The 26,077-nt window shown below is 41.8% G+C and overlaps 1 protein-coding gene across 1 annotated transcript; it reads right to left on the reverse strand.

Annotated features, from left to right (window-relative positions):
* Window positions 1-2,148: 2,148 nt before the first annotated feature.
* amigo1 (adhesion molecule with Ig-like domain 1) lies at window positions 2,149-5,187 on the reverse strand (the record flags this gene model as incomplete). Its single annotated transcript, XM_083919588.1, has 2 exons — window positions 5,089-5,187; window positions 2,149-3,784 (listed from the first exon to the last, which is right to left on the reverse strand). Exon 2 carries the CDS (start codon window positions 3,685-3,687, stop codon window positions 2,149-2,151), a length of 1,539 nt encoding a protein of 512 aa, XP_083775714.1. The 5' UTR covers window positions 3,688-3,784; window positions 5,089-5,187.
* Between the last annotated feature and the right edge of the window lie 20,890 nt (window positions 5,188-26,077).

A 26,077-nucleotide genomic window follows, 5' to 3' on the forward strand; every position in this document is an offset into this window, starting at 1 on the left:
TTGCCCGGTTTAATGATTGCTTTTGAACTTCACTGACGGCAGCCTCGTAATGGCAGAGGTACACAAACAAAGCAAACACATCTGGGCTGAATTGGGGCTGTCAGTGTACAGGGAGCCGGCAGAGCTGGCTTTGTGTTGCTGTGACTAATGATAACACCTTTCCCCTCCTGCTAAAAGAGACAAAGACATAGAAAGAGGAGGGAAGCTGCATCCCATCAAAAGATGCAATTAGCGCCAGGCTAGCCTTGTTGTATTATGACATGAACGTCACACAGTTTAATCCAATCACCCTTCTTGTTTATGTCTGTTTTAAACCTCATTAAGTAATATATGCACAGCAGCGTTGAGGCGTCTCACGTAGTAAATTCGATTCACGAAAGATTCAGTCATAATTGTAAAAAACAAATGGTGTTTAAGATACTTCAGATTTATCTGTGTTACGTAGGTTTCCGTTCAGAAGCTACAAACTCTAAAAACAGCCTGTCGAAACAATGTCCAGCCTCATCAGCATTGTTTATAATCTTTTGTAGGAACCCTTTAGAGGGTATTATGGGACAGTGTGGTGTGTTTGATCCAGAAGTCTGAGAAATAGCCAGGGGCTGGAAACGTCACTATCGCATCAACTTCCTTCTAACGGGAGCTACTTAGTGTGCGGATCTATCTATTTGTTTTTCTAGTGTATTCCTTTGATCCAACACTTATCCCATCAGTCACTAGGGATGTTTGTGTCTTCTTTATCATTTCTTATAACACTCCGATGTTTACTTGCTAATACAACGTACAGCTTTTTCTAGCTACCACAGGGCAAAACAGCGTCACACTTGTAATCTGAGCAAAATGCAAGATCAAATACTTAAATCTACCACATAATTTATGACATGTGAAAACACCAAGGTTTTTTTCCAAGCAATGTACATTCAAATATTTCTGGATTTAGTGTAAGGTACACATTTTACATACAGGAAAGATTAAAATAAACTGACGCTCGCAGCTTTTAGCTTGGTATTTAACTTCTTGCTCATGTTACTGAGAGAAATACTGTAAATTGGAAGAGTCAAACTCTGCAGTAAGTGGCACCTAAGTCGATCAGTCCTTGTAAGGACCACGGTAACTGTCTGTAGAAAAAGAATTGAGATGTTGATAATCAGTCAGGACAAAACACTTCCCTGCATCTAATGTGTATCTGCTGGAGGCCTTCCATGTTTTTAATTGTGTAAGGCTTCTTTTGGGTTATACTGTAGATGTGCAATAACTAAGAGGCAACCATTAAGATATACAATTCATATATAAGCAATGATCTGCTTCGAGCTGGGTAACTATTTTATACCACACCTCTGTGTAAATTGATCCTTTAACATAAATTGCTACACATATGACTATGAATATGAATAAACATCGGTCTAAAGAACTATATCTGAATGCAGCCAAGTATCACTATGAAGTAAGATAGATAGTTACCTGCGATGGCTTCTAAATATATTGTTTGGGCTACTGCTTTCTCTTTTTGCTTTCCTAAGACCTCATATAATGCGGGGTTAGGGCATGCTGATTCTCTATAGATGATCGAAATGATTAATAACAACAGATGTATTCATAACCTGGTGACGGTGACCTGTCTATCAGCCCCTGTGTTGATAGAGGAGGGGTAAATATATCTAATCTCTAATGTTTAGGTAAGATGCAATCTACTCTAGTTCTTGTAATAAATACAATTAGGAGTCAGTCATGGGTTCAATATATACTATGTTTTTTTCAAATCTAATTTTAAACCAGTGCATTGTATCATATGTATTTCCCCCACTTAATCAGTTTAATGGATCACTTCCTGAGTACTGATATTAACAATATATCATCTATGTTTTCCTGTCATAAGACTTCAGTAGTTTCCACGGTACATATACACTGCCATTCCTTCACAGTATGAATATTAAGTGCTACAGATTAAAATGCTGGAAAAGTCCTGCTTATTGTCCTGGTCGGCAATAACACAGTTTTTTAATTATCCCTTTGAAATCCTTATTTCCACTTGCCAGCAACTACAGATGAACATCCTTGCTCTATTTCCTCCAATGTCACAGTTTACATGAACAAAAACATGGCTCTGGTTGTACCAGTCGTGTGACATCCTTTGTCTTTGCCGGTCTTATCTCAGACCACCATGGGAGTGTCTGAGAAGACGGAGCTGATGGACTCTGCTACTGACTTCTTTCTCTTACCCTTCATAAGAGAACCAGCCTCTGCTCCCAGATCGTCATCATCCTCATCCCCATTGGGGTTCAGCTTGCCGTTCTGGCCCTGCAAGTCCTTGGAGTCTATAAACGGCACGTGCCTCTTCAGCTCAGCCTTGAGACCAGGATCCTCGTGGGTCGGTGTCACGCTGAGCATGGACGAGTGAATGCTGTCCTCACCCCGAGCCTTTCCTTTATTGGGGCAGCAGAAGCAGCGACATGGTGTCAGGTAAAGATACATGAGCACCAGCACCACACTTGCAAGACAGCCAACCAAGGTGGTGTAAGCTGTGTTCAGGGTATCCCCGGCCCCATTCATGGTAAAGTTGTGAACCTTCAGCACCACGTAGATCGTCTCATTGAAGGACTCGCTCGTTGCAAAGCAAGTGTAGGTCCCAGAGTCGTCAGTCCTCACCGTACTAATCTGTAGACTTCCGTCTGGCAAGACTTTGGCTGTCTGGTTGCTTCCGGCTGTCACCGCCACATTACCAGGCATCATCCAGGTCTTTAACATGTTTCTGTGTTTGGTGTCACAGCTAAGAATCAGCCTCTGCTCCAGAAAAGCCTCTTGATCATCCTCCTTGAATGTGCTGCAGTTCATATTTTCACCGCTGAGATCAAAAACACCTACTATGGTTTTTTGCGGGCCAGGCAGAATGCATGTGTAGTCGTCTTTGAAGTCCACGGCGGAGTTGAGCTTTCGAATGTACCAATGGGCGAGGAGTGTGTAGAGAGAACAGTGACACAGTAGAGGGTTACTGTGGAAGTACAGGCCATTTTTAATCCAGGCAGGCAGCGCCTGGAGCTCATCAATTGATAACATCTTGATCTTGTTGGAGGACACGTCTAGGAGACTAAGTTTCTCCAGGCGGGACTTATCCTTGACCAGTTCCAAGGGGAAGCGGGAGATTTGGTTCTGGCTTAGGTAGAGCTTCTGAAGGTTGATCATGCCGATAAAGGCTGAGCGGTCGATCTGGGAAATTTGGTTATTGTACAGTAAAAGGACCTCCAGGTTGACCAAAGGCTCGAATATGAACTCATCTAGAAGTTGCAAGTTGTTGGAGGACAGGTCCAAGTAACGCAGGTGCTTCACATACAGAAACGCCTCTGAAGACAGGAAGTGGAGACCGTTATGGCTGAGGAGGAGGTTATGGAGCTTTGGGAGCTTGACCGGGGTCCACTCGGATCGCAGCCGCACTATCTCGTTGTAGCTGAGATCCAGCACGGCCGTATAGAGTGGTAGACCTACCGGGACAGTGGTCAGATTCATCTTGGAGCAGCTCACTATGTTTGAGGCACAGATGCATGTCTTATGGCAATTTAGGGTAGACGCCGCTGACCCTGGAAGCCAGAGGAGAACCATGCAGAGGGCAAGGGAGAGGACCCATCTCGGACGCTTACTCCAATGAGGTAATGTTTCCAACAGGCAGTCACCTGTTCTGGGGGACGGCTGCAACATGCTAGCGGTTGTTTTTTAAATGCTAGAAAGGTTTACTACGATCCCGTATGAGCATATAATAGCAGCTGGAGGATTCCCAGGCATTGCTGATTGAAGGCTGAAAAACAGAAACAAAGGCAATATATTATTATTATTACACAGAAGTACACAATGTATAGATAGATAGAAGTAAATATCATGCTCTGTAGAGACACACATGGACACACTTATGCCACAGGGGGCAAGTATTCAAATCTCAACCGTACCACAACGGAGATCTGTGACACAAATGTAAACAGTGAACACATGAACTTGCTGTCACTCCCACATTGAACAAGTCTGTTAATACAGGGACCAACACTAGATAACTGATGCTGCTGTTTCAGATGCTGTTAACCGTTTTGTTTACATCAGTCATGTCTGTAAACAAAGATATAAAACATGTTTAATTATGGTCCACAGGATTAACATAAATGCTTATATTTCATCTACTCTTCTAAATATACCTGCATGGTCACGAATAAACACAAAGTAGCAAACATTAGCTGTTATTTGATTGAATTAGTAAGGTAAGTCATTGTGTTCATTGAGAACAGTGGCGCCTTTTAACCAGTATTTTAATGTTGTGGCAATTAATATAACTGCATTGTATGAGTGTCTAGAAATGCATTAGATTTTATGATCTTATCCATTGGTTTGCAAATGAAAGCTTAATATGCAAATAAGGGAGCATGCAGCCACAAAGTGTTTATGTCCCTCTCAAATGCCAAAAAGGCAGTTTAATTCAATTTAAGTTATAGTCAAATCATAACGAAAGATATCTCAGGACACTTTGTATATAGAGTAGGTCTATAGACCACACTCCATGATGTATTTATGATAGGTAAATATTGAAGTAAAATATAATAATCTATTGCACAGTACATAAGTAAATGATTTTGGTTACTTCCCGCCTCTGCGCCCATGTGGACATGTAAATTAGCCTCTGTCTCTCAAGCCTCCTCACGCATATAATGTATACAATATTGCTGCTAGTGTTGCGACTGCTGCTGCTTTGCACAATGCGCGTCTTCCAACAAATACACGCATATACGCTAACCCATGTGCATTCACACTCCTGGAAGACATGCATTGATTTTCTTCCTCTTCCCATCTCTCTGCCCCCCCCCCCCCCCCCCCCCCTCTCTCTCTCTGAAAAAAAACCTGGTGTACACTAAAACATCGGCTAAAGAAGAACAAATAAATACAGTACACATACATGCAAACATTTACATTTTGCCATGCTCTGAAATGTTCTTGTCTATTTCGGGGGACAGCTGTAGCTACAAACGTTGCATTGCACCATTCTGCTCGAAAACAAACGAGCACAACATGGAAACGTGAGCCGAGAGATGGAGAGGAAAAGCCGAGAGAGCCACCTACCTTCAACCGGGATGATGCGATGTTGGTTTTCATTAAAGAACAGCTCTGTTTACAATGTATCTCCAGTCCACATTGTCCCCGTCTGAATGAGTCTGTGTCTGCTGTTGAGGACAACAACGGATGCAGGGAGGAGGGGAGGGCACCAGAGTTATCCTCGCCAAAATAATCCTGGTCCACGCGGCACCCAATACCCGGTGCAAAATTACGCAAAAAGATTACGTAAAGAGCAGACAGCGCACGTCCCTTTAACTACTGACAACCACCTAAGCGGCTCAGTATTCATCTTTTAACAGCACATATTGCTCTGTACATACACGAGCTCACATCCGTGCTGTTGAGATACTAAATTGGCGCAGGTCCGGCTCCTGTCGGGTGTCTTCAGCAGCCATGGAGATAATACAGAATGAGCAGTCTGCAGCTGACAAGTCTCCCATTGGCTCCTCATAAACCCGCTGCGGTCTCTGTGCGGTGCAGTGCTGCTGCTGCTGCTGCTGCTGCTGCAGTGGTTGACGGGTTGTCGGCAGCGGCAGTGCGCTCAAACCCAGAAGGCGCTGTAAAGAGCTGAAATGGAGAAGTCTAACAGGCCATGGAAATGCTATTCATTGTCCATTATAATGACTTTACAGCTGCAAAATAACAGGTAATCTGGCAGGTTTACACCACCACCACCATCATCATCATCATCATCATCATCATCATTAGTCCATTATGATCAACTCTGCCAAGCAGCAGATTTTATGTCATTGATTCAATGTACAACCTTATGGTCAGATAAAGATGGTCAGCTTTTTTAAACATTTATACCTCCAGGAAAAAACATCTTGGTGACCAACTGACCTTTCCCCTCATTGTCATACACACACACACACACACACACACACACACACACACACACACACACACACACACACACACACACACACACACACACACACACACACACACACACACACACATATACAACAAGTTTAGACAAACAGAGGTGGCTGGATGTTGTTGTAGCTTATCTGGTAAAATAGACTTCACTATTCACTATTCGGTCAAGACAGATGGCCACCCACCATGGAGCCTAGGGTCTGTTCCAACGTTCCTGCTGGTTAAAAGGAGGGTTTTCCTCGCCACTTTTCCTCATGGGGGAAGTGTTGGGTCTCTGTAAATCAGAAATAAATCATAGAGTTTGGTTTAAACCTACTCTATATAATTGTCCTTAGATAACCTTTGTTATGATTAGACACTATAAATATAATTTAATTGGACTGAACTAACATTTGGCTGGATGTGACCATACTAAACAGTCACACATTTTTTCTCTCCCCCTCGTCCCGGTCCATATTTCACACTACCATCTGACAGCTGAATATGTTAGCAATCACTAGACTACTGCCACTATTTTTATTTTGTCACCATATAAGTAGGTACCCCTTCGTGCACTAGGTTTATTAACTATTCTGGGGCCTAGAATGAGTAATACATGTGGTAATGTTTGTCGGAGAAATTGGTGGTTTAGCTGCAGTTAGGTCGTTCTTTGGTTCGGCCTTGCAACTGTACACAAACAGAAGCCACTTTATAACTACATCCACTTTTTGAGGGCCCTTTAAAGTGAAAAGACACTTGTAAATTGTGCTATTTCTGTGGGTTTTTATTTGTTGTTCAGCCCAAGTAACATATACTGCTTTTACTGTTTACATAAGTGCATTATTTTATGGATGAGAGCTTAAGTCAGTCAGGCAGCCACCAGCTTGTCCAGCTTTCCAACAATGATTTCTTCACATTGCTCATACCGTTCTCGCTTCTAGGGCAGAATCTATTTATGTATTCGATTAGGTTTTTTTATAAGTGCCGGCTGAGCGGGGAAAACCTTGTCATGTTTTACTCAAGTGAATCCGCCCACATGCTGCCTTTTGAATTTTTTTTCGGGTTTTCCTCAATTCACAGATCTGCTGTAGAGAGCCTGGCTTTGGCAAAGCTGTGAGAGCCTGTGCATTGCCAATAAGCTGCTCCACCGGTGTAGCCTCCTACTCAAAATGCCACCAGAAAACCTTTAATAAAGGAATATTATAGTAACAGGGGACACAGGATCATTTAAATGTCAAATGAATTATTACCTCATTGTAAGATGATATATAAAGTGGTGCAGGGTTATACAGGTTTTGAAATAACTTGATCTACATTATCCTGCCTATTAAACTCTATCAAACTTTCTGTTTAACCTACAAATATAAATCATGTTGTAATGTTTTGAGTTAATTTAATGGTGTTAAACTTGAGTCTAACTTCTTATCTTTGTAACCAAATATCGTTTTTAACGGCCTTATTTATCCTTGTGTTTACAAGAGTGGTCAAAAGGACATTAACACCGGTGAATTAGCCGTGTGCTCCTCTCGGCCCTGGTCGGACACCCTGATTTCCTCTCCGTAAACACTGGAAGCTGCTGGTCGTCCAAATTAACATAAATGTCAAAACATCACCGTCATTACCCAATCAGCATCCAGGATTCAATAAAACCGTGTAATAAATCAAGATAACACACCAGGTGATCAGCACTGTGGCAGCCCTGTAACTGGATTGATTCTTAATATTGGTCAGACCCTAAAATTAATTAATTTAGTCATTTTCAAATGTAACACTTATTTTCACTGATTTCATCCCAAACTCAGTTGACCAAGAGTGGGGTTATTTATGGATGAAAAGGCACCTCTCTTCACTCGTTTTTTGTCCTGGTGCAAAGCTGGATCCCACCCTTGTGAGACAGACAAACATGGCAGAGGAGCTATCATTTCAGTTGGAGCTGGATTGTCTTGAAAAGATATGCTCTGGCAGGTGAGACAAACACATTCGAAGCAGACTGAACTCCAGGCAGACATCCCTCATGATTTGTTTGAAGGAGTTTCCGTGCCAAAATAAATTCTCCAAGCTCAAGATAAGTCAGATTGAACTTGTTTCCCTCGTGTTTAGACTGTAAACTTCCTGACATACTACCTCAGATTTGAGTTGAGAAATCAAGTGGGACGGAAACGGACTGATATGATATTAATTCTCAGAAATGTATGTGATTATTTATGTAAATATATATTTGCCGAAAATACAGCTGTGGACCAGTGTGTGCACAGTGAGAAACCTCTGTCTGACCAGAGCACTGTAGCGCTGTGACTCTCGTGAGATGGAGCTGAAAGTGATTAATGTTCTGCTCGACTCCACTTCCTGCTGTGATAGGGATAGTGTTGCCTGGCAACTGCCTGCAGCCTTTCGTTGACTGCTTTGGCTCTGTGGCAAATCTGAGGTGGCCTTGCCTTCTCTTGTTTATCTCCGTCTACCTGATCAGATGGGGTTTCTAGCACAGATCGATGATACAGCTCTTCTACTAAATAAATAAAAGAATGCAGCACCTCTCCATGAACACGGACAAACAAACAGTTGCTACCAAATGTCCTGGTCATTTATTCATCAGCATGTATTGAAATATTTAAAAAGGAGAACCTCACCACTTATAAATCATTTAGTGGTGGTAATGTGTTTAGTATGACTCTTGTAATCAGACAGGAAAGCATTTCTTGACTTGATGGTATTTCACAAATGATAGCATTTGGAGTTACAAGCAACTCTGCATTTTGAAAACTATTGTCTAGCTCTTTCTGCGCCTGAGGGGATTATCAGCACGATCTCCTGATCACACCGAGTAAATGATGTTTACATACAGCGCAGCTCTTTCTGTGCTCCACCTGGCTTCTCTGCTGACAGGGTAAACACGCACACGACAGCTGGTTTACACAACACAGTCTACACAACTGGATGCAACTAGACTCCATGCTGGCTGCGCACGTTAGACCTGCAGCTGCGTCCACAACATGGCACCAAATACAAAGGGTTTTTATTTTTGCCCAGTCAGATTAGCCTACTCTTTATGTCTCATTGCATTTGTGAACATTATTTGTAAAACCTGCAATAACTAGATTTGAACATCATCACTTTTAAGTTGATACGGTGAGCTTCTTAGCAAACAGTTGCATCGAGCAACATTATCTGGCCACCTGGCGAATGTAAGTCCCATATTCTCTCTACTCTTTGCTCTGTTTTTGGTCTCTAACTCCTGAGTGAAATATCTTCTGCGGCCATAAACAATGCCATGAGAACGGTGAGACTGAACCAAAACAATTAAGCTGTGGGCCGGACAGCAGAAGAAATAGCTGAAAGTCACTATAAAGCTCAGTAACAGTGAATATTCCCCACAAGCAAACATCACGTAACTTGGACACGCTTGTTGATGTGGGCGTGTGAATGCTTGCAAGGTATCTTGTTTGCAAATGTATAAAAACTAAACCTAAGCCCTTTTCACACATGAACTGCAAGCCTGACATTATCTAGACAGTACCCTGCTGAGCTGTATGTGAGAAAGCAGGTGTCCGAGTCAGTCGGGGCATCAAACAGAGTTTTCCCCTCCCTTCTGTCAGCAAAGGGGCAACAACCATCATCAGACAAATTCAAGGAACAGCAAGAGACTCTGTTCTTTGTCACCAAATTACAAACCTGCTCATTGTTATCTGCCACTCTACCCGGCACACTTCCTCGCCTAAACCAAACAAGGTATTTCCAGTCAGTGAGAATGCATCTGTGTGTGAAAGAGTAACTACAGACTATTCCCAGACTTGATTCTCCTGATTCAAAAACTCATAAAGACCTTTCAGCATATTGTAATTCAAGTGGTCTGAGAGAAACTAAACCAGCAACTCCCCTTGGCTCTGTTTTTAGGCATTGGAAAATCAGTTTGAAGGTATAGACTTTGGCCAGTCACATCATTTCAGAGAGCGCGTTCCTATTAGCTTTTCTGCAAACGCACATGCACTTTACGTCCCTTCATATGGTGAAAGTTTGACTCAAGGGCAGAAAATCCAGCTGAAAAAGTTTCTATTCAAGCATTGGCAACACCTGCCAAAAAGGAAGACAGACTTAAAAAAAAAAAAAAAGACAGTCTAAAAGAGTGTCTGACAGTAAATACAATAAAAGATGTGTCAGTATGGGCAAAGGATTGGGCGATATTGAAATTATCATCCCAAAAAAATATAAAGGGAGGTGACAGATATCAATACAAAGTGTTCACAATGTCTAGAGGCAGTAAGCACTATTTTACAAGAAGGGGAACGCTGAGATCAATCAGATCAATCAACTATCATTGATCATAACTCAGGCCTATATTTGTCTACAAGTTTGGTGAGTTGGGGAATTTACTGTTTATCAGACCACAGCTGGAGAATGCATCCAGCTGTTTCTACCACTGGTGCTGCATGAAAGCACAGTAAAAAACAAGCTTACTAACAAACTGGCTGTGCTTGCAGTGTGTGGATGAAGCATTACTTTTTAGTCATTTAGCAGTTGGGTAAAAGAGTCCGGTGCAGAGCTCACTCCACAGTAAAGTAGAGCCCATTCAGAAAACTGATCCGTCCACCACTGACCTGTTTTAAAGGAATTTTCTCTAAAATTTAGGGGAAATACTGAATATAGAGACTGAATAGCACAAAATGAAAAATTAATCAATTCACATAAATGACTACTCGCACAGGTTACTGGCTGAAGCGCTTGCATAAGCCTGTGTTGTGCTCGTCTGGTGGGAGGGGCTCAGGACAGTGAGGGGAGAGAGATGGGCTGTATTTTAAAATTCTGATGTCTTTTTGTTAGCATTTCCCAAAAAATTGCCTACCCCAGCTTTAATTTGCTCTAGGGTAATTCTTATACATCTGGTTTGATCATGCAGGTAAACACTAGGACAGCTTGCATCAAAGGCATTGTTAATAATGTATAAGTTCTATATAAATCAGTCAAATTGTAGTGTGTCTGACGCAGGTAACTGCAGCTAAGTGAGGTGTTTAACTCATCAGGGCTCGATATCACTTCCCTCTGGGCTGAAAAATCTGAGACAGGCGGATGCAGGAATTGTCTCGAGAGGAAACAGCAATAAAAAAAGAAAAGGAAAAAAAGTAACCGTAATCTTTGTTTGGCCTACATCTGGACTGCTCTTGGTTTCCGTGGCAACACTTTCAGTTTTGTGTTTGATCAGAAGTGCAGGAATGAAACAAGATCACTCAACAATCATATCTCAGAGAAGGAGCCCACATGGACGGTACGTGTTTCAATAAAAGAAAAGCTGTGTGTAATCTTGGCACGTCATATTCTCCCATCGCTTAGCAACAGGCCGTATTTTAGCCATGTGCTCTTTCTTCGGGGGAGACCACTACTCTAAATCGCGGAGAAAGGGCTGCAGGTGTCAGCCCACGCTGTGAGCATTAAAAATGGATGTAATCAAGAGACAGGGCACACAATGTTTTCACTTGCTAATTAAAGATGTCTCTAATGGACTTACAAGCTTTGCTGTAATAACTAGGCATAATTACCTCTGTCAGGTGAAACTGTCAAGCCAAGGAACCGTTATGGATCTATTTAAAGCTGGAGAAATATTAATTCTGCAACCAAGTATGTGGAGACAGACAAAACAGAGGATATAATTTAGTCCTGAATAGAGAGAGAATGAGAGACAGAGATATTGGAAGACGAGGCATTTCTCAGTCTGTATCTCTAACACCTGTTAATCCCTTCCTCAGGGCAAAGATAAAGGTGCTGGTGCATGCTAGCTGTTCCCAAAGGAAACAGATGATTCTCTACTAATTAAATATGTGGGAAACACTGATGAGCCTCTGTCTTTGCAAGAAAAGTCGTGCCCCTTCACTCGTCCAATAAGATGAGGTCCTCTGGAGAGGCAGGAAAAGACTCTAAATAGTCAGTGACTCACATCCTTGAAAATGTTTGGCTCCCTGTGTCAGAAACAAGAATTCAAAAGTGGCTTGCTGGTCATGATGAGGATGTGCGTGCTGCTGGTTTTCACATGCAGTACATCCTGCATTCAGCTCTCTGCCACACATTCCTTCTGTGCTTTCTCCTCATTTTCATTTGTTTTGCTACTTCTCTTGCATCTCTTATAACGAGCCTCTCACACTCTTATAACACTCTGCTCTGGAGCCATTTTGTCAGAGAGGTGCAGCAGGCGAGGCAGCAGCAGTCAACACAGAGCCCATTACTTTTGCAAAGAGGACTTCCCGTCCCTCGCAAATGACTGTGACTGAACATGACCCGGAGTCCCTCTCGTTATCTTTGCTAAGAGCCCATCAAGCCTAGAGTGGACAGGTTAAAACGCTGACCTGCAGGCCTTGTTTGCTGAGCACTTGGCTTTCATTTTTTCCTTTTCACTTCTCAGTGCCTGTGCCTGTGGCCACTGGCAGCACATCAAGCCTGAGAGAAGTGGTCTTCTCTACAGCTCTCCAGTCAAACGGCAATGATTGAGCTCCAGGGAAGGTAGAAAATTGCATCTGCGTTTATGAGTAGAGTGCTGTAATGAGGCTGAGAGGAAAGCATGCGAGGAAGTAACAGTTCTGAATGTCTTTAGTGGGAGATGAAGATGCTTTCTGCTTTCTAAAGACAAGAAGCAGAGTAGTTATCACTATAGTATATATAGTGTAGTATCAGTTTGACTTGTAAAAGGATGCTTTTTCACAATGTGTGTGTGAATTAAATTGCACTTAATGGGGGAGCACTAGTGATGTGGCAATACGGCTCTTTTGACCGGCTCTTTCTAATGAATGAAGGGAACTGAGTCGTGCTTTAGAGCCATTCTGTGTATTGTTGTATTGAGTGATGCAGCAGCAGCAGCAGCAGTGGTCTACAGGATGCACAGAAAGCTGTTACATAGTTACACCCAACACATTCTCAGACACCTTTGAATTTTCTATGATATCTTAAATATGTGGGTTTACATGGGTGGGTGGAGAGATGTCTGTCTCCTCTCTAATATGTTTACAAGGGGTTGTTTTCTTAGGCTGGCACCATGATTGATAACAGGAAGATGGTCCTTGGGAGGGTTGTGCTATAATATGTGGTGCACTTTTTCAACAATGACAAATACCAACCATATCCGAGAAATCCATCAAAAGCCTTGGGAGTTGCTATGATGCAAGCCTCAAAGACTGTGGCCAGTTCAAACAACTCGAGCAGGATGTAGGCAAGGACCTCAAGAAACTCGACCACTCCATGCTCCCTGGAAAACTAAAGTTGCAGTGCATCCAATTTGGCTTGCTTCCCGGACTGATGTGGCCACTGCCTGTCATCTTTGTTCCTATCACAGCAGTCCAGAAGATGGAAAGAGCAATCAGCGCCTACGTGAGGAAGTGGTTGGGCGTCCCCTAGGGTGTCTGAGCAACATCAGCCTATACGGACATGGTATTCTCGATCTGCCCCTCTCAAGTCTTGTGGAAGGAGTTCAAATGCTCGAAAGCAAGGTTGGAGCTGAACCTCTCAGAGTCCCGGGACTCTACCATAAGGGCTGTCACACCAGCACTAACATCAGGGAGGAGGTGGACTCCAAAAGAAGCAGTGCGACAAGCAGAGTCAGCACTTTAGCATGCGGATATCGTGTGCCAAGTTCAGCAGGAAGAGGAGGTCTGGGCTTATGTAAGGACAGACCCCTGTGGAGCAAGGCGACACCAGCAGAGCGGCGGAAGTTGGTGGTCCTAGAAGCCTGGCTGCAAGAAGAGGCTGCGAGATGCGCAAAGGTGCAACATCTACTGTCAGTCTACTCAAAGAGCTGGGGATCTGCGGCCAAGCTCTGTGCCATACCATCAGCGAAACATCAGAGACTGCTGAGCGCTGCAGCCAGTGGCTATGGATAAGGAGGAAAGACCCCAGGTGGGCTCCAAGAAGCTAGTGACACACACCCAGGTCTGATCAGCCTGCGGGTGGGGCCTGTCTCAGCAGAGGATGTATTGTGGATAAAAGGCCAAAACACCCAATGACGTTGGGGAATACAACCTAAGTAGTGTCCCTGCTCCTATTGGTGGGGGCCACCTGGGGTCGATCCCGTGCAAAGACCTTTAAAAATTCAGGATATTTACCATCATGTCCTATTTTCAAATCATGGAGACACTTTAAGCTTGCCGGTGTCTGCGATCATGTACTGAAGTGCCAAACATCTCTGATCAGATTTTTTGTTATTAAATTATATATTCAACTGAGGCCCTCAAGTTATTTCTTTATACATCATCTGGGAGAATCATGAACAGCACACGTTTTCTTCATCAGCTTTATTGACACTTTTATCATGCATGACAGGCACAATGTTGATCAATGATCTCAATGATCAATACCGGAAGATAAAGAGTAACCCCCGTCCCTTTGAAAAAAGTATTTGAAAAATGTGGCTCTTTCAAACAGCTCTCAGAAAGGAATGTAGCCATGACATCCGGCTCCCATCAAAGAGACATAATTCCCATCACTATGGAGCACTTTCTCAAATCCTCAGCAAGCTAAATATGGAAACATTACATTATAATAGCATAAGTGCTATATAGGGAGTGTAATTGAGAGGCTGAGTGGCCTTACCTCTGAAGCATAGACTGTATAGCTCTGAGTCATAATAACCCAGAAGCTAATTAAGGAGCCTGAAAACATAACCACACTTTCGCATGAAATGCTGATGAAATCAAATCCTAACCATAAAGTATGCAGCCAGATCATGAGCAGAGACGGAGGGAGGCATTTGCGAGGCCCTTGATGGAGCACGAGAGGAGACGTGGGGCTGAAAGGGAGATCGTTGATGGGATGAGGAGGGAGGGTGGCAGAGCGAGAAAGAGTTGGATGGAATGTCCTTTGGCTTTTCTAAAAAAAGGATCCTGTTGCATCATTAGATCAGGGCTGTTTACTGCGTGCCTTTATTTATTCAGCTCTGGGCTCTGAATAATGGAGCACACACTGAGGAGGTTCGTTGTCAGTGAAGGTGAAGACAGTCAGCTGAGAGGAATCAATTATCTATTCTTGTTTGTTTGTGTGTTTGTGTGTGTGTCCGCTTGCCAGACAACTCATTTGTGTGTCCGCTAATGTAATAGAGTGTACTCATCTTCGATTAATGGGCATGTCGATGCTGCGTCTAAATTTAGTCGCACACCTTCTCGATTCCCATCATTAGCTGGTTGTCCATCAGATACTTGAGTTAGGTCATCTCCCCGGCGAGCATCACTTCCTCTTGGTCCCTCTGAACTATGGCATTCACAGTGCCAGCCAAAACAAAACCAGACTGCCCTGATTGCATAAGACGCACACCTCACGCACGAACACACTGCAGTGACTCTAATACGAATAAGAGGATTTTATAAACAGGTTTTAAACTCTCTCCTATTTAATCAACCCTCGTTCAATAGCTCTGTCTTGCCAGCGAGTGGCTTGTACAATACCCAGATGCACAAGTAGGAAGTCAACCCAAAAAGCCAATTCAGCAGCAGCAGCTCCAGACAGACAGACAGACAAACAGAGAGACAGATAGTTAAGCTGTAACTGCCTTTGCAGTGGTTATATAATGGCTGCTGATGCTGTATGATGAGGAAGTGTATGAGTCAGTTACTTTGGTGCTGGAGCATGTATCTATTATTCAGGTGCAGGGTTTGCCCTTGGGTGCTCTCTCATGTGCACATCTTCCAGCGAAGACCAGACACTCACTCGTGTGCAGAGATACAGCTTGTGAAGAATCAGAGGTGAGAGGGCACTCCTTCAGCGTTGCACAGTTTCATGCTGAGGGGCGGAATCAGACTGTACTGTAGATTATACGTATTATAAAAACTCTCAATTAATAAAAGAGTTTAAACTTATGGGACATATATGAGCAAGTGTCTGTGGCTTGGATTGTTTTTTTATAGATGTAAATGATCCTGGCCATTCAAATTATATTAAAAAAAAACATGAATGTCATTTAGTATGACTTCATTATATAGAGTTTTTCAGTTTCACAAAGCAGAAATTGTTTTATTGGACAGAAGAAAAAAAATCACAAAGGGTATCTGCTTGATTTCTGGTCAGCCTGCGGTGGGCCTGCCTCAGCAGAGGGTGTATTGTGAATAAAAGGCCAAAGCACCCAATGACGTTGGGGAATACAACCTAAGATGTGTCCCTGCTCTTATTGGTGGGTTAGTTTTGGTTGTATTGTACATGCTGGATCTCTGTCCCACTGACACGCCTTACTCGGACATTTCAATACAATGCAGCCATCGTTAATGTTATTATTTACACCTGTGATCGTAAACATGTCTTAAACGTATAAGCTATTTCTTTACTTAAACCATTTCCAAACATCATTTTCTTTTTTTAAAACAATTGTTGGTTATGATTCTGAGAAGGTTGAAAGAAGTTGCAGCCAAATGTGTGAATTATAGTTAGTAGTCATGAATTACTAACATTACGCATGTTTTTTGTGTGATTTATAGAGTAATATTTGAATAAGCTTTACTGTACAAACAATTCCTGCAGTCAGTGACTGTGTGGGTTGTGCACCACTTTCTTGTTGCGGTCTTGTCGTTCTAAGGGACTACGACGCTGACTGATGTATTAGATATGTATTTTCATCCCAGTGCCCTGTGGTGACCGTTCTTATGCATCCATCCACTAAATACATTTCAAAGGTAAAAATTACACTTTTTACTCGACTTTATTTATTTGTCAGCTGACCTTGCTTGTTACTTTGGGTGGTGTGGTGGCTAGCACTGTCGATGCTAGGCTTTTTCAATGACTTTGCAGCAGCGGAAACAAGCTGTAATCACAAGACTGACATATAATCACCTTCTAAATTGATTAAACTATATGTGTAAGCAAATACCTATTTAAACATTCAGCAGCTACGGAGCAGCATTATGATTCACGAGGAGTTGTGATTGTGTCCACATAACGAATAATCGCTTTTCTTCTTTTGTGGCTATTTTGGGCTCCACCAACTCTTAAGGGGAATATTTGGATCTTGAGCTGCCAAATGATCCACTGTTTTCACCAGCTAGTCGTTAACTGTGTGTGTCTGCCAATAGCTGGTAGTGGATTTTAGACTTTTTTGGACTTCTTTGTCACAAATGGCTGCTGGTGAGCCATGAAAACCAAACAAATGAGCTGAATAAATGTTGCAAATCTCTGTAGGGCTGAAGGTAACTGTGACGTGTGTTGTAAAACATCGACACTTTCCACATCACGTGTGGTCTAATCCATTATTTATATCAAAATATCGAGAAGAGCAGCTTTAACTTACTCTTTATTATTTTGAATTTGGGTAACAATGCTTGTAACAGAATACTTTTACACCGTGGTATTGCTAATTTTACTTTGCTGACAATTGATTTCACTTTTATCTTTTGTTTCACTCTTTTTTTACCTTTTTCCAACTATTCAATTAATGTTGCCTTTGGCCTGCAGGGAGCCTTCATGAGGTGACTCATTTGGAAAGCTGCAATGCTACTGGGACACCTTCAGTTTGACATCTGTATCAGGATAATGGCTATAAGGTCCAGGGGCATCCACACTGCAGAGAGAGGGAGAGAGAGGAGAAAGAGAGAGAGAGAGAGAGAGAGAGAAAGAGAGAGAGAGAGAGAGAGAGAGAGAGAGAGAGAGAGAGAGAGAGAGACAGAGAGAGAAAGAGAGAGAGAGAGACAGAGAGAGAGACAGAGAGAGAGAGAGAGAGGGATGCTGTAAATTAACAGATTCGTTTCGTGCCTGTATCAGTCTGTAATAATCTTCAGCTTTGAGAACAGCCTTATGGCGAGCTTTGAGGGATTTAAAAGGCTCGACTGTGCTCCTCTTGCTGCTGCCTCTATTAATCACAGCCCTCTGCTCTCTGTTTCCTGGGAAGAGAGTTTAATGCAGGGTCATTACTACAATTCCTTCCTGTTTCTGCGGTTATTTCCACGGAGCTGTGTGCTCTGTGACAAGTGCAAATAAAACTCTTTCTCTTACAAAAAGACACAGTAAAACATTGTGATTCGTGGAAGATGTGGTGCCCTCGAGTACTTAACTGTCCTCTCTGTAACCTGATTAATGGATTTTTACTTCTGAGGTTATTTTTTACATCTGAATCGGCTGTACACACAGAGAGATAGATCTCCTAGTTTGCTTATGATGTAAGAAATATAAATCCTTTAAATAATGTCTTTTGTCTAATCTGCCTTTACCCTATTGAACAAACAAATCTACAGCAAAATGTTAACTGTACAATCCCTGAACTGTATTAGATGATTATTATTTTTTGTGCTATTGTTACCTTTTTTATGCTTATTTGTGCTCTAGCTTGAATCACATTTAAAAAGTTTTGGGTTAAGCTCCTTATTTTTAGTTATTCAAAATATATTGAGTATAATACACATGTTGTTACAGGATGTAACTGGCTAATCGTAAATAGTCCTATTTTTATTTTGATCATAATAAATGGTTAGTTGGAAAAAAAACGTTATGATTGATCACACATAAGGTTGTCATACTGTGACTCAAAGCTCAGTCACTGCATTTGACAGAGAAGAGATAATATATAACCCTTTAATTAATAGGTCCCACTGAGAGATCTCATTTTCAAGAGACCTGAGTACATTACAAAATAAACAAAACATAAAGCAACAATTTGAAATGCAATACCAATCTTGATGGTTACCATAATGCAATAAAATAAAAGTGATATAATAAGTCATATCACCATAATAATCATTGAACTGCAGCCACTTATATCATGGAGATCAGTCGGCAACACTAATGATCCTCAGTGCTTTTCTTGTCTTTTACTGATAAAGTTGGGGATAAGTGTGCAGGTATACACTCTGCTTTTTTAAATGTGCCATCAGTCATATATTGAACAAACAGACATGAGAGTTGTATCAATCTTCTCATTCAAAATTCGCAAATAAACATCTTTCCCTAAATGTGGATCTACTGCTTTTATCTGTGTTTTTATATTTTACAGTCGGCCTGTAAAAAAACAGCCAGCTACTGTAAACTTGTGCGTGTGCTGCTGTGGCAGAAGGCGAGCCGTGTTTTAGGTTGTTGATCCTCTGTGTGCCCGGCTGAAGCTTGAAGGCTGCTCGGCTGAATTGCAGTTTTTCATCCCTCTGACCGCTGACAGCTGGCTTGCATTATTAACTGTGCAGCATCCGTCTGGATTTCAAAACATCCGGCATGCAGGACTCAGCTCTCCCCGGCTCTAATAAGGACAGAAGACATGAGCAAGATGGCTGCGGAGAGGAAAGATGAGGCCTGAGAGTACAGTAAATACTTCACTTGTGTCTGAGTGACTGCAGTTGTCTTGACTGAGAGAAAAGCTCACAAAGTGTGCTAAAGACATGTCAAGTGGCTGTGTCAATGTTTCACTTTTGCACACCTCTTGCATTTGTAACTTCTCATGAATATATAAGTCATGACAATTTTTGTCACTTAATGTTCGTGCCGACAGTTAGAGTGACTGATGCTTTTCATCAGCTGTCAAACCAGAGAGAATAGGTTGTGCAGTGTGAGCGAGTGTGATATTAACACACAATAGCTCTTTATTTCACTAATTACTCTGTGGCCTTCAGCTGCTTTAAGACGTAATTAAACTGCCTTGCAGGAAAATATATTACCATATAAAATATGTCATTAAGCCTCATTAGTCAGTTTTGTTTTTCTTCAAAACAAGGGACAAATGTGACACTAGCCATGTTTCCATTCACATATTTTTATACACATTTTAAAGTATCGCATCAGAAAAGGTCAAATTTGATAAAACAGTTTTTGCCTTTGTTGAAAGACAATATTATTATTATTACTGGATATTATATGAGTTTGTTTTCATCCATTCGTCAGCGTGAAACATGACGAATACTCGTGCAAACACTGCAAACTTAGACAGTTCAATGAAATCCCTTAAAACCTCTCACAATTGCGTACATGGGTTAGATGTTCACTGATGGGTTACAGCCATACGGGAAGCGCGAGTAATGAAACTGCACTGAACGCTAGTTTATGCGTTCCTAAGTAGCCCTAACTCCCAATTGGCATTTGTTTTTTACAACATTTATAAATTATCTTAAAATTCTCTTGACAATTGAATGGAAACTCGGCTACTGAGAGTGAAATAGTGTTATAGCTGTTGTCAAGGCGGTCTCAAAGATGTATACAAGAAAGAAATTGCTGCAGCGTTGCTATAGGGATGGAAATGTCAGTTGGTCTCTCCACCATTTTGGTCCAGACTGAAATATCTCAACAACTATTGAATGGACATTGGATACTCACTGATTTCAATGAGTGCTGTATGAATACTTTTACCATTATTCCCATCAACCTCAGCTGTACTTTGTTTCTGGCACTAATCAGCAAATGTTAGCATGCTAACATGCTACAGTAAGATGGCAAATATAGCTCCTGAACATTTGAGTTAAAAGCTAATATTAGACATTAGTGTTGAGCTCAACACACAGCTGTGCCTAAGTACAGCCCCACTGAGCCACTAGCATGGCTGTAGACTCTTTTGTCGTTTCACTGCAGCTAATGCTGTATTATAATAATCCCATCCACCCTCCACCCCTGCATCCACCTGCAGACTCTGAGCCTATGCCTCCATGTTTATCACTCCCCAATCTCTGCAGGCTGAGCCTTGATGTTTGCCTGCGGGGAGAGAAGAGATCAAAGTCCACATGCAAACGGCATCTCTGTACATATTATGTATTCACATAAGAAATCGCTCATGACTTAAATGGATTTGTTGGACCAATCGCTGTTTTGAATAATGATGATAAAATAATCTCAAGGGTCAAAAACCAAGGTTTAATTTAAGATATTGTTTTTTGTTTTTAAAAAGAATGAGCTCTTTTGTTACATAACACATTTTTTCTCCGAACAGAGAAAGAGAATAATCCTCTTATGAGAAATAAAAAGTTACAGATTACACCCACTCCCATAATATCGAATTGGATAAACCAAAAAGTGAAAGGTGGAGTACGTGAAGATGTATCTGGGCTCAACTGTGCAGATGCTCACTAACAGTAAATGCACTTCCATCAAAGGGCTGAGTGCTCATGTTTATTGTGGATATTGACTTTTCATCTAATACCGCTGAGTTCAAGCTTCCTGAAGCAAGCGAGGAGTGGAAAAAGGGACCATGATATAAATGCAAATATGTTGTCCTTATCGGTGGAGAAGAGACCTGTGATGTATGATGGGTAACTTACAGAGGGGATGGGATGTGAAGGGCTCGGCCTTGGTTCTGCTTGATGATACAGCCATTAATCAGCTGACTGCACTGATTGGTTTCTATAAAAATGACACTGAGGCTGTGGGACATCCTTTGAGTTTGCTCTATACGGTATATCTGAGTGTTGCTCTCACAAGAGGTAGTTACAGAAATAAACATCCAATGTTTTGTAACTGCATGAAGGGTTAACAGTCAAATTATAAATAAATGTTAATGCTACTCAGGACTGAGAGAGAGAGAGAGAGAGAGAGAGAGAGAGAGAGAGAGAGAGAGAGAGAGAGGAGTGTGATGCAAAATGTATTTAACTGGAGGGGCAGGACTCAAAGCACCATTTCAAGCATAGAGCAGTTTTAAATGTTTATAATACTTAATTGCAAACATTCTACACATTCAACACACAAATCCATCAAAATCGTGTTGTGCTTTAACCCATGGATGTGTTCTTTGTTTGGTAATTGGACAGTGGGGTAAAGTGTCCTATACAGTAACGTTTCTCACCAGCTCTTAGCACCTAAGGGACATCTTCGGCTTCTCATCCATAAATATCTCTGCAGGAGTGTGCATCCTCCCTGAGGGATGTAGGAAATAAAGCTGCCACTGCTTCTGACTGTGCAAATGTGTTGACTCAGGTCAATGGGGGCGATTGAGATCGCTCATTATTCATGTGGAGTCGATACTGAAGTAGACATGCAAGAAATAAGAGAATCCACAGAAAGTCTTGGATGGGACAGTCTGGGGATCCGCTCGATGGCGCTGTTTTTTGGCCTTTACAGTGGGCGTGTAGAAGATAACCCTAGATTTATGAAAACATGCAAAAACTCTAGCAAGACTCACTTCCCGAGCACCTAACCATAGCCATTTAAGTTCAGTGCTGTTTTATAAAGTCTATGGTCCAATACCTTTGGTTCTGAGTTCAGTGCCGAATCTTAACCGTTTCGCAAGACTTTTCTAAATCTTGGGCTACCATCTAGACACAATCCCTTTACAAAGCTAGGATGGACAATTGAATATGTTTCAACTCTCTTTGTTTGGGAGGGGAGATGGAGCACATCACTTGGCCCCTTGACCCCCTGAGACTGGAGTTTGTTTCCCGTATGAGGAGGAAAAAAGGAGAAGAGAGATTCACCTGGCAGAGATCTGCACTTTCTAGCAAACATTGTGGTTGGGGTTTTTTCAGTCTTTATGCTAAGGTAAGCTAACCAGCTGCAGGCTATTTAACATATTTATATTTGCTGTACAGATATGAGAGTGGTATCAATCTTCTCATCTAACTCTGTCTCAGGGTTTCAGTCACCTTAGAGCAGCTCGCCATCTTGCAAAGTAACCAGGAGAGCTGCAGATAAATGAGGTGTGTCCAACAATTAAAGTAAAATCATCCAAAGGTCTTTTTCGGCAAATACACTCATCAAATCAGCCATCAAGACAATTTTTTTGTGTAACAACCATTAATGCAGATATCCTGGACAGTCACTAACAATCGCTAATGCGGCTAACACTGACACATGTCCAGCACGGGGCTTTGGTAATCGACTGGAATGGACTTTACTATGAGAGGAGCTGGTATAGGGGCCAGTTGGTAAATCTTTCAAAACACTCTTTTAATAAACTCCGGGTTCACAAACTAGGTTGTTGGTGCTTCGGATAATGTGTAAGAGTCTTATCATAGATACTCGATGGCTTATTTGATGAGTGCATTTGCCGAAAATGAACCTGGGATGATTTTATGCCGGAATTTCACTTTAAGTAAATTTTTACCAGGTGCCAGATTAACATCAATAACTGGGAGGTATCTGAAAGTGTTCAGTGCCACAGCGGATATTAAGTTTGTGTATGGATGTAATCAGCACTTCTCGGAAAGTTGACCCAGATCTGATTGGATTGAATCATGCTTTCAGGTGTTCGTGCCATTGTGTCCCCTCCCTCTGGTCACCTGGGTCCATTGGTGTGGTTCTGAGCTGTGTGTCCTTCGACCACATGAAGATTGTGCCGTGCCGCAGTGTAAAGCAGCAAAGTCCCTGTGGATCACTCAGTGACTCAACCGAGCACATCTCACCTCACTGCTGCAAATACAACTGGATGTTTCAAAATGTCAAAAACAAAAAAATAAAGTCATTCAGTATGTCTTTTCCCCAGAAATACACATTTCTACACTAATCAGAAATGAATGATGGAATCAGTCCAATGACACTAAACCAGTCACAGCTGGTAAGTGAATAAAAAACATTAACTCAAAGGGCAGTCGTGATGTTCTCACAAAAAAAAAGTGTGACCTTGAAAAGAGTCATCGAGCATCTGTGGGCTTGACGCGGTGCAATGTATTTTTCCAGTCAGTAATAGAGTGATAAACTTTACTTGAATCTCTGCAAATCTGAAACATGTTGAAAAAGAAAGAATACGGTATAACATATTATAGAAGTGATACAAAAATGACACTGTGAATTAGCAGCAACCTCTCAAATCCTGCAAGAAACTATGCTTTCCTCAGTTTTTAAAATGATTATTACAGTCTTGGCTCCTTTTCGAGGTTTAGTGTTATTATTCGTCCCCAGACAGACAGCGTCCCGGAGCTCATCAGTGACTCAGTGTGTGCAGAGCATAATAGTGCCAACCTGGAGCCGACAGAGACACCTTACTGTCTCTGTTTGGACTCCAATGCATTTGTCTGGGAAATCAAACGGTACAAACCAGTTACTGTCACTGGTTAGTTTATTCTCTGGCTGTCAGGACTCCAAATTGCACTTATTATGTTTATTGTTAAAGTCAGCTCTATAAAAGTAGATTTCACTCATGCAGTGTTGTCATGACACTCAAATCTTGGCTGTAAAATCTGTATTTCTTTAAATAAAATATGTTATTTGGTGTTAAATGTGTCTGAAATGGTCCGGTATTGTTTAGTGCTGCAGAATAAATGTTCAAAGTCAGACAGGTTTGTATGTCAACATCTACATGCTCTAATAACTCTAAAGAAGGTAGTGGAGCGTGTAGATCAACACTCTTTCTCTCCAGCTCCGTATTAGACTAAACATACCCTAAGATATATTTATATATATATATATATATATATATATATATATATATATATATATATATATATATATATATATATATATTGGATCACTGCTCTTTTTCCTTGCAGCCGGACCATTTGAATAAAATTTAGCACAATTTGTGAATAGCTGAAATATGAGAGGATGCACAATCTCGCTCAGAGGTCAGCTCGTACTCCCCCATCTGCTGAGGTGCATGATTGGGTGTTAGAAATCAGTCCGAGGTGACCCTCCAGGTGGATGTCGCTGGGAGGGGGATAAACCGTGGGAGGATAAAACGGAAGAAAAGCTGATTTAACTCTGGTCAGATACTGGCTACCCACATGTTTTATAAACGTAGCTATTGACTACTGAGCGTGAAAGTCAAAATACTGGTGTACATAGAAGATAAAAAGTAGATAATATAGACATTAAAATTTATAGCATTATTAATTTGCTTTTGAGAATAACGTGAACCCTCAGTTACTGGTCGAAAAAAAGGGGAGAATGAAGCCCAGAGTGAAGCAATTCAACTCTCTATTTAATAATGCAAAATATTTTTTCCAGCTCAAGTTACCCCTGGACATTTGACGTCAGCTTAAACAGGATCTCTTTTTGCAGGAACAACGAGTTTCATCCAACAGCACACTGCTGAACACTGACAGACAAGCTTTTCCCCCCTCAGTCCTGTATTGCTTTTTATACTTTTTGCCTCAGACATATTCACTTTAAAGACTGAATTGACTGATTGATTAACATGCATCTAGCAGCTATGATGACGACAGAGCAGTGCAACCGTATAAAGAAGTAAATATCATCTAAAGTCCAGCTCTGTGAGCAATAGTGCAATGAGGATGTTTTCTGGGATTCCAGGTGTTGCAGTTACTTGATAAATGAGAGAGCTCCCCCTTCTGATGAGCTCTGAGATCACAATGGAAAACATTATTAGATCAGCAGCTGTAGTTGAGCATGAAACAGCCCACCTGTGTTCAGTTAAATGGGGAAAAAGGAAGCTGAGAATAATCACTGACCCAACGCGGTCGCACAACACACTGAACCTCGTTAAGGCTGGTAATGCATGCAGTATGTGTCAGAGTGTGTGTTTATGCGCTGAGGTTGATGCACTTTTCTTATCTGCTGTGGGCGGATTGGGGTGGGGGGTGGGGGGCGGGGGGGGGCGTAAGGTTGGGGTGGAGTCGTCGGGGGCTGAAGTCGGGGTTGCCAAGGAAACCATTGTATTTTCCCTCCTCTGTGATTGGTGCTGCTGGCATGAGCAAGTATCTGCTATTTCTGTCATTATTCAACACAAGTGCAGTCACAGGACACACACACACACACACACACACACACACACACACACGCACACTAACGCACGCACACACACACACACACACACACACACACACAAACACACACACACTAACACACTCGCACACACACACACACACACACACACAGAATACATATAATTTGAGGAGCGGAGAAATAACAAACACAAAGACGCCTCTATACTCCATTTCCTTTTTCAAAATGCCTCAGTACAATCTCTATTATCACATTTTGGATCATTATACATAGAATCTCTCAGGACATTTTTTACAGTCGCCTGAACACATTTTACAGCTAAAATATATATCATGGGAAAATGTATATCTGGTTCTGTCTTCTTCCTACGGATCATATGAGCGACTGCAGCCTCAGCAAGAACACAGTGTGATCATCAAACTGTCCCTGCCACAAAACCCATCCCAAAACAACAGCAGCAGGTTTGTGTCAGGAGCCTTTGTTGAACAGCAACACAGTATCCGGATCAATAACGGAAATGTGTTTTCAATATGCCAATTGATTTATCAGTAACAAGAAGCAAATCAGCGTTTGCGGAGCTGCACTGATGAATGAATCCCTCAGGAAA

The sequence above is a fragment of the Echiichthys vipera genome, assembly GCF_963691815.1.
Source record: "Echiichthys vipera genome assembly, chromosome: 9".
Lineage (NCBI taxonomy): Eukaryota > Metazoa > Chordata > Actinopteri > Perciformes > Trachinidae > Echiichthys > Echiichthys vipera.